At 39.8% G+C, this 14,161-nt stretch overlaps 1 protein-coding gene and 2 long non-coding RNA genes across 4 annotated transcripts; 1 reads left to right on the top strand and 2 right to left on the bottom strand.

The window, feature by feature from the left end:
- The first annotated feature begins 2,958 nt into the window (after positions 1–2,958).
- LOC106153519 (chymotrypsinogen A) lies at positions 2,959–13,283 on the top strand. 2 transcript variants are annotated; one of them, XM_087015624.1, is made up of 7 exons: positions 2,959–3,150; positions 10,085–10,291; positions 10,716–10,887; positions 11,512–11,611; positions 11,958–12,126; positions 12,490–12,626; positions 12,878–13,283. In XM_087015624.1, exons 1-7 carry the CDS (start codon positions 3,075–3,077, stop codon positions 13,043–13,045), a joined length of 1,029 nt encoding a protein of 342 aa, XP_086871750.1. In that variant the 5' UTR covers positions 2,959–3,074; the 3' UTR covers positions 13,046–13,283. The 2 variants fall into 2 exon arrangements, with proteins under 2 accessions (XP_086871750.1, XP_086871751.1); XM_087015625.1 differs by lacking the exon at positions 2,959–3,150 and adding an exon at positions 9,258–9,386.
- Positions 4,498–5,741, bottom strand: LOC106169705 (uncharacterized). The gene is made up of 3 exons (XR_001239131.2): positions 5,563–5,741; positions 5,158–5,273; positions 4,498–4,786 (listed from the first exon to the last, which is right to left on the bottom strand). It is a non-coding gene; the product is annotated as an uncharacterized LOC106169705 (long non-coding RNA).
- LOC106169693 (uncharacterized) lies at positions 7,688–8,755 on the bottom strand. Its single transcript, XR_001239130.2, has 3 exons — positions 8,595–8,755; positions 8,277–8,398; positions 7,688–7,988 (listed from the first exon to the last, which is right to left on the bottom strand). It is a non-coding gene; the product is annotated as an uncharacterized LOC106169693 (long non-coding RNA).
- Positions 13,284–14,161: the final 878 nt, after the last annotated feature.

Here is a 14,161-nt window from a genome sequence, read left to right as displayed (position 1 = left end):
TTGAATAAAAATATGACAAGGGTAAGAAAAATGTAACGACACTTTTAGGAACTGCTGAAATATCTGCAGTTCATGTTGATGATACAGACCTTTCAGCTATTATGACTGTGAAGCACAAAGGAGTGTGCCCTCTCGCATAAACTATTTGTGCACTCTAAAATCAACTGCAGGCTTCTTGCTCTTTAATTGCCAGCACTGATACTGACCTTCAGGTAAATGGAACAAAAAAGGCATTCATCACATGAATGATAAAAAGTGACAGGTAAGACTATAACTTACGCCTAGGGTTTACGACAGAGACTAAGAGAGAGAGAAAGAGGGAGAAAGAGAGTTGCAAAGTTCAGTGGACGGAAGGACTGGGTATACCTCCACCAGGGGATTTCGCAGTCTTTTCTTGCTATTACAAACGTGGATGAAAGACGCCGAATTTTGTAACAACTAGAGAAAAACCCTGGTGGAGGTTAGGATTGGGTTGAGGCTGGCCATGGAACGTGGACTAAGCAAAAGAACATACTTACCGTGCCTATGCAGAAGTTTAGCTTGCAAGATATCAATTTGCCCGCAAGTCAATGCAACTCCTAAGAATGAGAAGTTGTTTACTTGTCTTGCTGTGATTTTAAAGAATTCGCCACTTTTTCCGTTGATAGTTGCCGATGAATCTGTCTATAATGTTAAAATGAAATGTGAATATAATATATGTACACAAGGCGTTAGCGTGTTTCGTTCCCATGCGACTCGGATTTTACTTTGGAACGCCAATGCTTATGAATGAATGCTGAAGCAGAAACTTACATTTAAGTAATTTTACAAAAGTTGAAATAAACAGGAAAAAACCAACAAATCATACCTACTCAGCGACAATTCATAATTCTGGAATGCTAAACGGAAGGATAACAATTGTTACTACATCATAGCACCAGATAGTAAAAACAAAGAGGATGCTTTGTCTCATGAAAGTGAAATGTGACCCACATTTATAAGGTACCAGGCTGACCAATGCCGCCACCAGTTGACCAGTATGATGACCATTGATGCTATTTGCCAGGCCAGAAACAGACAAAGACAAACCATAGTGATATAAGGAGTGGTACTCCCACTGTTCAACCCCCCTAGCTGAAATATATGCATGGAACATACATAAATTACGCCAGTCGACCACGGTCAACATAATGCCTATTTCAGAGTCTAGTCAAAATAAGTATATTTGTGTGTGAGTATGAGAGAGAGAGAGAGAGAGAGAGAGGGAGAGAGAGAGAGAGAGAGTAGGCAACTCAAAGCTTTCATCGTCAGTTTAACGTACACCTTTCTATTTTGAGGTGAGATAGCAATGGGATGGGGAGTACTGGGTAATTTCATCCCTGAACAAGATTTTATCACGAAAATTGGCAGAGTTCACCAGGAGCGTATAGGCTACAATCCGATGTCGTCATTTTGGTTTAAATGTTTTTGTTATGGAGTTCTGAGCCCCTAATTTCATATTTTCATTAAGCAAAGGCATTATTTTGCTTTATCAGTGATAAAATCTGAACTAAGACTTAAGACATATCGCCGGCATGGTTTTGGAGTACTAAATAGTGTCATTAAATCGGCGTTGAAACGGTGATCGTGGGTGCTCAGGTAAAAGACAAATCTGAAATGCGATCTGACACACACCTTGAAAACGGGTAGTGTGGTCCGATATACCAGTTAATTCAGGATCCTTAGGTGCCGAGTCTGGTAGTTGGGTAGGCCTGAAAAATGACTGTCTATTTATTTATAGGCATATCTGTGAATATCTGTGGTAAATCAATCTGTCGCCCTGGTAGAGGGTATAGGAACCGCATCGCATTGCGCCCTGCCCTGGGTTCTTTTTTAGAACTATCACGCAAGCATATATTTTGTTTCTCTTAGGGGAAACCTTGGCCAGTCATGATTTTCACGTGATTTTCAGGTCAATTACAGTTGGGGATATTCAGCTTTTGTTGAAACGAAAAGTGGGCGGGACAACACGGAATGCTTTCTGGACAGTGTAAAGTATGGTTCCATATCCAACTCGTTCGACCTAAAATAACCCAATTGATCTTTTGTTATACATTTTCCACTCATACAATGACGCAGAAAGGTAGGGCTACATATAACACTGGCGGCTTCAGGATGTTTTGGTTGAGGTGGGGGACATGATTAAATTAAAAGATTGCCGAGCAAAACAACGCGAAAATAAATTAGCATCCAAGGACATTTTACTGTAATATGTAAGGTACAGACTGTAATATGTAAAGTACAGAAATGGAAAGACAGCTTGATTTGATCTAATTTCACTTGTTATAACATACTTAATTTTAGAGGGAAACGAAGCATGGGGAAAAGGTACCTCAGTAGCTGGGAGGGGGGGGGGGTCTTTTTAACACTGTGACGCCCTGGACTTGTCATTGTCTGAATTTCACATCCGTAACTGATAATCTTAAAAATAGACTGCATGAAAATGAAGTCGTTGGCACGTACCGGATGTGAAGTTCAAATTGGTAATGTAAAACTAAGACCGGCAGCCCAAACGCCCTTGGAGTTAGAGTATTTGCTTGTGTAATCCTCTTTCGGCCTGTCGAGTTCCCACGTGCCCGCGTTATTTCAACGAGTTCACAGACGCTTATTTTTAGGTGACCAGAATAACAAAACAAAACGGTTTAACTTGACACACCGAAAGAATGATGGCATACATGAACTGTTAGGCTGACCCTAGGTCCTTTTGGTATTGCGCCTCCTTATAAAGTCGCACGATCGTTTTGATGCCTCTTGCAATATAACAAGTGTGACCGTAATATTTGATTTGTGAACATGCAAACTCGAGGATTGACCTGGAAAACTACCAATGGTCATTCCTGTTACAAAACTCACCAAACCTATACTATCATGCCAATAAGTAGATATATGGTAATGTTGGGATTCAAGTGTCCAGTTAGAATTCATATTCCCATAATCATAATTCCTTTGCTGTTACACGTTTAGGAGATTAAGATAATTTCGAATTGAGGACTAGGTTACCGTACGCTGACTTGCCGCTGTTTACGTCTACGCCACATCTGAATAGAAGAGGCGTAATGGAACAGCATTTTGTGTTCTTTGTCTGCGTTGTATGTATTTCAAACCTGTGCCGAACAGACGCAGAAGTTCGAGGTGAGGATTTTTTATCATATTGGTGTGACTTTTATCTAATTTTGATCTACTAACTTACTTAGTAGCTTTTTCGTACTGGTTCAATTGGAAACAGCTAGTGATATTTGTAATACGTTTTTCTTTAAATTACCGCCGTCACCGTTGAGACAAGTACATTGTCGCTGTTAATTGGCATAAGACGTGGGGCCTATGGTTTAGGTGACATGTACATGTGCTTTTATTATGCCCCATATCCCAGGTCTGATTTAACCCCTATATATATCTCGGCTCCCATTGAAAGACTAATTTTGTGGTTTTGATGTTTGACGAGAGACCAAAATTTAGTGTAAAATAAGTTAAATGTCGTGCGAAAAACGTTTCACGACAGTACGCTGTTCCCCTGAAAACGTTTTTATTTTTGAGATTATAACCGGAGGAGAGTGAAGGCCTTTTCACATTGGCTCGGCTCTTCTTTCATATAGGGTCCGCCATACTTGATCCGCGAATCAGTAGATCCAAGGACCATCTGTTGTGAATGCCCTCTTAGATTATCACAGTAGGAAAGCTGTGCTAAATGTCTTTTGTCGAATACTGACATAAGTAGCTAAGGTCGCGTACACAACCAGCTGAGCGTCTTACACCCCATTTCCATAGATTAGATCGACCTACTTTAGATCGACCTAACTCCCTGGGGGTTCACGCTAAATAGCTGTCAGCCGGGCGGACACGAAAGTTAATTATCCCCTTACAGCTTGTAGTAGGCGGGACGGACATTTGAGTCGGATTATCTGAAAGTAATCTAGCGAGACTCCCCGCGGGGATAGATCGATCTAAAATCTATGGGAATAGAGCCTTACTAACGCAGATGAAATATGGCGAGCACTTGATAATGGGTTCCCCCCTCCCAGCAGGGGCAGAGCAATTAAATCTCGCCTCGCTTTCAAGTGGGTCTTTGATCTAATGAGTCCACTGATCAACTGCAGGCCTACCCAACTACCAGACTCGGCACCGAATGATCCTGAATTCACCTGTAGATCAGACCACACTACCCGTTTTCAAGGTGTGAGTCAGTACGCATTACACATTATCATACCCTGAACAAATTTTGAATGGTGATGCAATGCTTTTCAACCCCGCTAAGAATCGTCCCGATCACATCGCGTACTAGGCAAGAGCGGTGTCGCGTCTGATACTGTGAAATGCGTACGAGCCCTCGAATCAAACCCTCGGATTGACATATGCATTTTATCAATTCGTGATTATGGTAAAGCTAATACGTGTGCTTCCCCATAAAGTAATACACGCTGTTAACTAATATAATAGCTAGGGGCAGCTTTTTGAAACAGAAAGAAAACAGATAGAAGAAAATGCTTTTTTTATTGGGATCTCTCTTTATTTCTCGAAAATGAATGCGTATTGCCCAAAAGTCTATTTCTGTTGAAATATTCAGTACTCAAGTTACCGTATTTTTTCTAATCATATATCATGTATTACAGTTGAAAGTATAGAAACAATATTTCAGTTCGCTGTTGAAAATTTGCAGGAGAGATGGTCCAGTGATTTTTCATATTTCTCCAATAAAGAATGGCTCTACGGGCAACCGCAACAGCAATAGTTTTGTATCATGTCTTTACTGTACTCCTGCAGAGCTTGATGCCTGAAAATTAATAATCAGAGACACAGGTGATTTGCATGGTTATTTAAAACTTAGTATTGTACGAAATGGTTTCATCAAGCTTAGGTGCATTCAGAGATTCGAACATGGCGAGATTTGAACCGTACTTACATTGTATTACAAGGAAAAGTGGAAGGTATATGTAGGACAAACGCCCCCCCCCCCCCCCCCAATCCCAACCCTCTGAAATCAGAGGCTTTTAAATGTTATACAAAATTAAATTAAGCAATACAATAATTTGGTAACAGGCTACTAGCCCACCATGTGTTCAGAGAGTACCCGTCCCAATAAAGAGATATTGACACACGAAAAGAGAGAAAAAAGAATAATAACTACAATTCAAGAACACTTACGGTTTTTACTTTGACATCAGAAGCGCTGCAATTGCAGTTGTCATCACAACTACAGCTTGACCCGGAACAGGTTTTGCCGCAACAGGTGCACGTGGCGTCGAGTCTGGCGGTGGTCTCTAAAATTTGAAGAAAATTGGGATCATGCAATCCACAGTGTGTGCGTGTTTGTGTGTGTGTGCGTGTGTGTGTGTGTGTGCGTGTGCGTGTGTTCGTGTGTGTTTGCGTGTGTTTGTGTGTGTGTGTGTGTTTGCTTGTGTGTGTGTGTGTGTGTGTGTGTGGACGGATACAGACAACCAGTGTTCTCTACTACAAATATTTCATTATAAACCCTCTCTTATAATAACCATGTAGCCTCTTGCCGCGATGCATTTACAATTATTGTTAATACAATTCATATTCGTGTACCTTCAATGACAACAGCCGCAACAACCAAAAGCACGATGAGAACACACGTCTTCATTTTAGCCGTTAGAGAATGAGCAGCAACTATCAAATATATCGGCCTGTAGATGTCTTACTGACTGACTCTCCGACGAAAAGTGAGCTTATATACACTTGTCAGTCGTCCATAAAACAAGTATGCGTAAATGTTGCATAAAGCCGTGCCAAGCACTAATTATGTTTATATCAGACCTTATCTCTTTCTACTATTCTTCAAAATATAAGGGGTGGCCTCATGTCCTGAAACAAGTGCCTGAAGATGTCTCGAATGATATATTTCGTGCCGATATTATAACAGTGTTGTTTTTAAAAATTGCAACGAACTTTCGCCTTTTGGAATATGGATATGAATACTAATTATCTTATTTTATGTATAAAAGAGGTGAGTGGTAAGACACATGAAGATCTTGGTTATCAGATTTCACAAAGATGGCGTTATTGTGGTCAAACAAAGATTTTTACCAATCCTCCATTTCTTTTTGGGCACCCTACCCTATCCTTTACATCAGATTTACAGTGATTAATTGTCTCTGACAAATGTAATATTGTCCAGCACGTCGACAACTCTTCGTATGGTCGTTGTTCGTGCTTTCCTAAAACAAAATGATGAAGACATTTTCTTATTCTTTAAATCATCGCGCGGTATGTTTTCAACGCACTCCCATTGTGCAATCAGTTTAGAAGAAACTTGGCTTAGTTCTACGTTATTTGATTTTTCCCTCGCCTGTCTCTGTTTTTACTGAGAAAATTAAGAAGGGTATTTTTTTCGATAACTGTTTCCGTGTACCCCTGTATCACGCATGTTTTTAGTCAGTAGTCTGATGTAAGACAATTTAATGAAACATTTTCCTGATTTTTCAAGCCGAAAGATGGACTATATGCGTAAATGAGCAAAAATGTTCATTAACTTGGTAGTTGGATCATAAATAAAAATTATAAAACACGAGCAGCAGAAAAACATAGCGTTAGCTTACGACCAATCATGAATAGGGACGGGGGGGGGGGGGGGGGGGGGGGGGGGCTGGTAGTGGTGGAGCGGGGGTCGATCTACCGGACATTTATGGGAGGGTCCTGGCCGCTATACCACCTAGCGGTAAGTGAGAAACAACATCTACTAACATCAATCTGATGAAGGCCTACAGTGTACGTCCAAGTTGACAGTAAGCTAACGGTATGAAATATTTTGTGCTTGTGTTAGATAATTTTCATTTATGAAATACACGTACATGTTCTCTAACATTGTGATAAAAGTAACTTAAACACAATAAATAATCTTCTACTGCAAATATGAAAGACCGATTCTGTGATTGAAATACTAAATCATTTAAAATCTTTAAAATAGTTCAAGGCAACTTGGCTTATGCATTTAAGTTTGCAAGTGCCAAATGGACAAAATTATTTTCAATCTTATTTTACTTTCGGAATATAGAATTTCTGAATGTGCCAAGAGTATGCCCGGTACATGCACTCACTTATAGCAACACGTTGTTCTGGTTATAACAAGTAGTGATTCAGCTTTTGCATACTTCGTTTCGAATTTAAAAAAAAAAAAATTGAATATAGATTTTCGCTCTGTAAAGGCACTGGATTTAATTTTGCTTGTTGTAGTGTCTCTGTATAAAAGGTTTCTGTGCATAGAATCTTACAATCTCTTTTCTAAACGGATTTTTATTTATCTGCTTGACATTTTGTCAATACAGTGTGATACACTTCCACAGCATTTTTCAAGGACAAGCGGCATGTGGATTTTCAGGAACTCCTAAGACAAAAACCTCACTCTCTTTAAAATACTGATAAATTATATCGCCTGGTTAGTTTTGGTGTAAATGTGATCGACATGGGTTTTCCAAATGAGAACCTGGCTTACATTAAGACAAAGGAACTTAAGAAAGGTGCAAAGCTCACTATACTTCTCATTTTCCATATTTTTTAGTTGAATTTGATGGCAGTGTGTAATCAGTTCCAAAACATGCTTTAATTTAGTGAAGTTAATTCGCATACTTCGTATAGTGTAATACATACTGTACACACTGGTACGTAAAGTATCGGACAGATTGTTGTAAATAGAAAGAAAACAGACACATGTAAATATTTGTATTAAACTGTTTTATTGAGATCTTTCTCTATTTCTATAAAAATAAATGAAATTAATTCACACGTCAGTTAATGTTGACATATTCGGTGTTTAATGTATTTTTCTAACCATATGTCATGTAAATAAACTGATAGTATAGAAGCAATATTTCAGTTCACCGCAGTAGCATAACGTTTACAGGTAGAGACAGTTCAGTGATTTTTTATATTGAGTCCAAGGATAATGGCTCCGCAGAGAACTATAATGGCAGTCCCTTTCTTTCATCCCTCTAGCTCCATTCTGCATGGCGTAATTCCTGGAAATTAAGAGTTAGAGATTTGCAAGCATATCTTTGACCTCATATGACTATTTAAAACATGATATTTTACGAAACAATTCCATCAAACTGATGCGCATCAAGAGGTTCGAACACGATAAGATTTGACCGACATCGTGCAGTTATAACAAGGATAGAACCTAAATGGAATGTCTCTAGAGCACACATACACGCGTATGTCCACACCCTCTCTCTCTCACACACGCACACATACACATAGTAGAAAAGAGAAAATAATAATAATAAATACAATCCAAGAGCTCTTACGGCTCTCTCTTTGTCAGAGGCGCTGCAATTACAGTTGTCATCACAACGGCACTTTGACCCAGAACAGGTGTTGCCGCAACAGGTGCATGTTGCTTCCATGCTGGCTGCGGCTGCGGTGGTCTCTAAAATTTGAAGAAAATTGAGATCAATTAATGAAGTGTGTGTGTGTGTGTGTGTTTGTGTGTGTGCTACGCAGACAACACGTGTTACACATATTCTATGACATGCACTCTGTTACTCATAGACTCTCTACCTCCAGCTATGATGCACTTACAATGTATGTGCCGTTAAATGCCGTTCAAATACAACCCTGTTTACCTTCAATGACAACGGCAGCAACAACCAAAAGAACGATTAGAACGCACGTCTACATTTTTGCCGTGAGAGCAATGGCAGCAGCTATCAGATATTTTAGGTTTAATATACAGATGTCTCTCTGACTGACTTTCTGTCGAAACGTGAGCTTATATACTGTCTTCAGCGGGTTTATTACGATACTTACACATCAATAACACGACAAAAATCACGTATGAGGTAAAATTACACAAGGTAATGCAAAACACGTTTATTTTTGACCGTTCCTCTTTTCAATAACAACAATCCTTTAAAGTCAGGAGAAATGACCTGGTATCCAGAAACAAGTGCCGGATATATTTCTCCATTGATATATACATGCTTATCCATGTATGAGCATTGTTCCCGACTTTTCAAATTAAATGTTTTTAAATCCAGTATTTTCGCCACACGGAATATACATGTAAGTATGATAACTGATTATTTTAACTGACATATACCCTGCGGAGGAGTGTGGAGAGAGTGTAAGGGAAGTGGTTTTCAAATCCCACACTGATAACATGACTACCGGTATGGTCTCACTGAGATCTAGCTGACCAATCCTCTCTCTCGTAGTGGGTACCCTACCCCGTCTATTTCATCACACGTGCGCCAATTTGTCTCTTACAAACAACAAAAAAACCACCTGCGCTGACATTTCTCGTTTAGTAGGTCAATGCTAAAATGTTCTTAAAACGAAAACAAGCTACATGTATATCCTGTTATTTTTAAATTCAAAGATAAGGCGCAATTAAGATGCAGGATCTGGCCTGAGAGGTTATTAAACGTTTGCTGTCTGTAAAAAATAAGGGGAAATAACGCAAGAATTGTTTTTGTTTATCCTCAGTACGGTATCAAAATTGCTCGTACCAGACCGCATTTTCTCGTATCGTCGAGTAGGTCACGGGACCGAGGATAGGTCTGACCCGTGATTTATTGTTTACTACTTCTCCTGTATATCAATAAATGGAAATAAGAAGAAAAAAATTACTGAATTTTAAACTTGCACGTATAGTTTAAACAGGAATAGTTAAAACAGGCACGAAGTTAAATAAGTTTGGGATGAGGGGGTACGTGTGTGATTTAATTGGGTGGAGAGGGGTGGGGAAGCATGGAGACAAGGGGGATGTGGGTTATATGTTATTCCGGCGCTGGAGATGTTGGGTATGTAATCATATCAGCAATTGACGGCGTGCGTGCGTGCGTGTGTGTGTGTGTGTGTGTGTTTGTTGGTTGGGATGGGGGTGGGAGGGGATGGGGGAGGAACAAAATTATCACAAGGCGTTGTGCAATCAACTGTGTACTTCCGTTTTTCTTTTCTGATTTATCGTTAAGGTTGAATGCGGCTTTTCTTCCTCAGATGTTTCAGCTATCTGTTTTGAGCATTAGTTTTGCCCGAAAAGCTTTTTTTTATGAACTGTGCGAAATATGCTCTAATAATGACAGTTTACTAATTGAAACACGTCACGCTCTAGCCACAAACAGCCTCTGCACCAAGGAACTTGGAGGCACGTGCCAGGCCGCCTACCAGATATGTCCAGGTCAGATGTTCGCCCAAAAGGTCAGCACTGGTCAGTGGCTCTGTCCATCCCGCCTTGAGGTCTGCTGTGTCAAGCCAGTGGCCAAAATTTTCACTCTTGCTGTTTCAAAGAACCGGACAATAAACGCATCATCCACATACAGTAAGCGACAGTTAATTTCTGTATCTTTTTCTCCAAAATAATTAACGCTAATGATTAATTATGGCGGAATTTTTTTCAAAGTCACAATTTAACGATCACTGGCTACTCACATGCAGTATCAGTAGAAAAGGGAATGTGTAGAGATACACTGGTTTTTGAGGCGAGTTTAAAAATTCAAAAAGACCGTCGAAGAAAGGAACACCGACATTATTATCTAAACTTAACAAATAAGTGAATGAGTAACGAGTAATTATTTTTCGGTACTGAGTGGTATTCCACGGAAAAATATTTCTCGGAGGACGCTGCCTCTCTCCTTTTGCAACATTAGCTTAATTGGCAATAAATTTTAGATTTATCTTTAAAGATTTAACTGATTGAAATATTACATAGCCGACTTTGTACACATTGTTTATTTGCCATTTAGAATGTGGAAAACGGAGGCTTGGTCAGTGGCGGATAGTAAATGGTCAGACAGCGTCCATTGGGGCGTGGCCTTGGCAGGTGTCCATCAGGTACGGCTACTACCGGAAGCACCACTGTGGAGGAACGCTGGTGGGAGAGAACTGGGTGGTCACTGCGGCACACTGTTTTGAAAGGTAGGTTCTGGAAACCATTTCAGAACCCATTCCCAAATATTCTCAAAAAATTATAAAAAAAGTATTAATTTAATTTGACGCCGGATAAACCAGAAGCCGTGTACTTAAAATGAGATGTTTTTCAATGAGTGGAACCTTACCTGGGGTATTATGATGGACTGTGTTTGGTGATATTGGTTTTAATCGTAAACAACTGATCCTATAATATCCGGTTGAAAATAAGTTCCAAGTTTCGCGTGTCTTTGTGCACATTTGACTTAATTATTGCCATGAGCTTCCATTGACAATGTGACCCGCGGCAATATGTCAAAATGTTCGTGTAGCCTTTATTGTGGAGATCTTTGTACTTTAATACTTGGGATTGTCTCCATGATAATTATTTCCAAACAACATGGTTTCATTTATCTTATAAGAGCCATTACAGTCGAAGTATGATATACACGCGATACGTTTATTCACTCAGAATCATCGTTAGCGTGCGATTTCTTACATTGTATGAACTATGTTTAGAAAAAAAGTAAAATAAAAAACAAACAAAGTACCACACACACACACGTGTAACCCATAATAATAATGACTGATACAACAAAATTTCTCAATCTTAGTCATCTCATCTCCCTGCAGATCTAACCGACCGGCCTCGTTTTCAGTGCGCCTTGGGGATCATCAGCAGGGAAAAAGTGACCAGACAGAGGCAGACAAACTAGTGGAAAAAATTATACCGGTTTGAGTTTTTTTTTTCAAAATGGCAAAAGATACTTTTGTGAAAAGCATTTTTCAAGATGAGACATCTTATAATTGTCATTTTAAAATCATGATAGCCAAAAAGAGGTCGCGGCTCCAATAAAAAAATAAATAAATAAAAATAAAAATAAAAAGATTACCATGCAGTACCGCTACTTTGAAAACCAGGTATACAGGATTTAACATATTATTTGCCAATGGCATGTGAAAGGAGAGGGGTTTGTTTTTAAAATCAAAATCATGTCTGCATATCTCCATTTGAAAGCACAAGGGAGTGTCCCCTTAGCCCTCGTTAAGCCAACATTTCACAATAGCTCTCCTTCCAGTACCCATACTACAAAAACGACAACAGCGGGCAGCATGACATCGCTTTGATCAAATTGGGCAGCAAAGTCACCTACAGTCCACACATCATTCCAGCGTGTCTCCCGGCGCCAACGGACAGCTTTGAAAGCAATCACGACTGTTGGGTGACTGGGTGGGGAGACACAAAGGGTAGGTAGACAGTTATGACCTTCCAATATATACCCATATTTTTCTGATTTTGTATTGGCGTGAAACATGTTCCCGCACGTGTGGAGAACATATGAGTTGTCTCTTGCAATATATCTATCATACTTTCAGACTTACTGTCTTCTAATGTTATTAATGTTAAATAGATATAGACTGCATTACGATGAGCGTGCCATGTAGGCCTAGTGTGCTATAATGTCTTGTTTAACGATCATATATAAGAGTAACTGAACCGATTAAAAATCTCTGACAACCAAACAGTATACCGCAAATTTACAGTTTTCAAATGAATGACATTGCTCGTCTCTTTTCTATTCTCGCTTCCCCTTTTCCACCCACTTCTAGGCACAGCAGATGATAGCGCAACCCTGCAGGAGGTAAATGGCATGGTTTGGAGCGCCACCTATTGTAACTGGGTGTGGCCAGGAAAAACTGGTCCCGGGATCCTGTGTTTTGGGAACGGCATAAGTCAACCTTGCACAGTAAGTTTTGTTTCGCAAGCATTAGTGAGGCAATACTTTTAGTACTTGAAAGAAAAAGAAATATTTTAGTACTTGAAAGAAAAAGAAATCTCAAGCGGGTTTAACAAAAACAAATTTTTAATCTAGAAAATCGTCTTACAGGTTGGTCATTTGTTTGTTGCAGTTATTTAGGCCTATAAAATCTTTGAAATCGCAAATAAAACATAACAACGGCAGAAAATTAAAAGAATTACCTTTAACTTCCAAACCAGGGTGATTCCGGCGGTCCAATGGTATGTCAAAAAGATGGCGACCAGTTTTACCTGGCAGGAGTGGTGGCGTCGGGAACAGCCAAGTGTAACCAGGCCGGCCTTCCCGCCCTCACCACCAAGGTGACCCACTACATTGACTGGATCAGGGCCACCATGAAGGGCATGTAACTCACATGCTGGTTATTATCGCTCTTGGTGATCTCAATCTGAATCAGCACTTCTGCCGGTTTTAATAATTTATGACCCGTCTCTTCGATGATTGAAATCGTCGAGGGGTTTTCTGTCATTAGACAACATAAAGACACTATATTTTTGTGGGTAATGAATAACTACCCTCTCCCATTTATTCTTGTATTTCGACTTCAAATGACAGTGCAAGCAAGAATATATAGTTTAAACTTTCAAATATGTATGTTATCTTTACTAGGGGATCAGGTCACTTTTAAAATATTCCGCGCGCTGCACCAAAAAATACTGTCCATTCTCTAACAACCCTCGCTCAGTATCTCATTCTTTCTGTGGTTAATCCTACCCAGACCTTGCCTGAATAAAAATGTGTGTCCCCATGAATCTAATAATGAACTGAATCACGGACAATGCAGAAACGGTGTCTAGTAACTGAAAAATAGGCCCAATTTCACTGCCACAGCTTTTAAACTATTTTTACATACTGTAAAAAGGTGTTTTTTTTAAGTACTGCATAATTATTGTCTTTTGCAAACCAGTGCCTATTCACCATGTTTTGCGTTTTTTTTTTGTCTGTTTGAGACAACAATCGCGGCGCGTACAGTTCCACCCGTGTTGCTCTGAAAGGTAAACCCCGCCTCACGCGGATTCTCTCAGTTTTTTTTTTATCTCGAATGACGACACCAGTGTTTAAAGATACCTTTGATGGTATTCATTAAAAAAACACCCCTCATGTAAATCCCCCCCCCCCCCCCCCCCCCCCCCCCCCCCCCCCCCCCCCCCCCCCCCCCGGGGAAACAAGCTTAAAGCGAATGTGCAAAAGGAAGCTAAGTCCGTCGTGGAGTAATAAGATAGTGAAGTATTATAAATGTACCGGTACAGCTGTATCGCTAAAATAGGACGTTCGTTGTGAGAAGGTCTTTAGCCATCCACAATAAGAAAGTCCTGTTAAATGTTATTTCAGGCAAATCGTAGGAAAAATCTGTAAAAGGCCGTAAGACCATCTCATTAACACTGGTATGGATGGTTAATTAATTGTAGAACGTACTTTGAGTTGGTAAACAATCTCTCCCACATAGAGTAATACACACTGTGAAT

The sequence above is a fragment of the Lingula anatina genome, chromosome 6, assembly GCF_051362555.1.
Source record: "Lingula anatina isolate TDL-2025a chromosome 6, LinAna3.0, whole genome shotgun sequence".
In the NCBI taxonomy this organism is placed as follows: Eukaryota; Metazoa; Brachiopoda; class Lingulata; order Lingulida; family Lingulidae; genus Lingula; species Lingula anatina.
This window is presented reverse-complemented; position numbering and strand designations above follow the sequence as displayed.

What these genes read in the sequence shown, in the direction of transcription:
- LOC106153519 (XM_087015624.1), top strand. Translation starts at nt 3,075, where the DNA reads ATGGAACAGCATTTTGTGTTCTTTGTCTGCGTTGTATGTATTTCAAAC. An exon ending in AACAGACGCAGAAGTTCGAG is followed by an intron (nt 3,151 to 10,084) that starts GTGAGGATTTTT and finishes GTCACGCTCTAG; the next exon opens with CCACAAACAGCCTCTGCACC. An exon ending in TGGGTGGGGAGACACAAAGG is followed by an intron (nt 12,127 to 12,489) that starts GTAGGTAGACAG and finishes ACCCACTTCTAG; the next exon opens with GCACAGCAGATGATAGCGCA.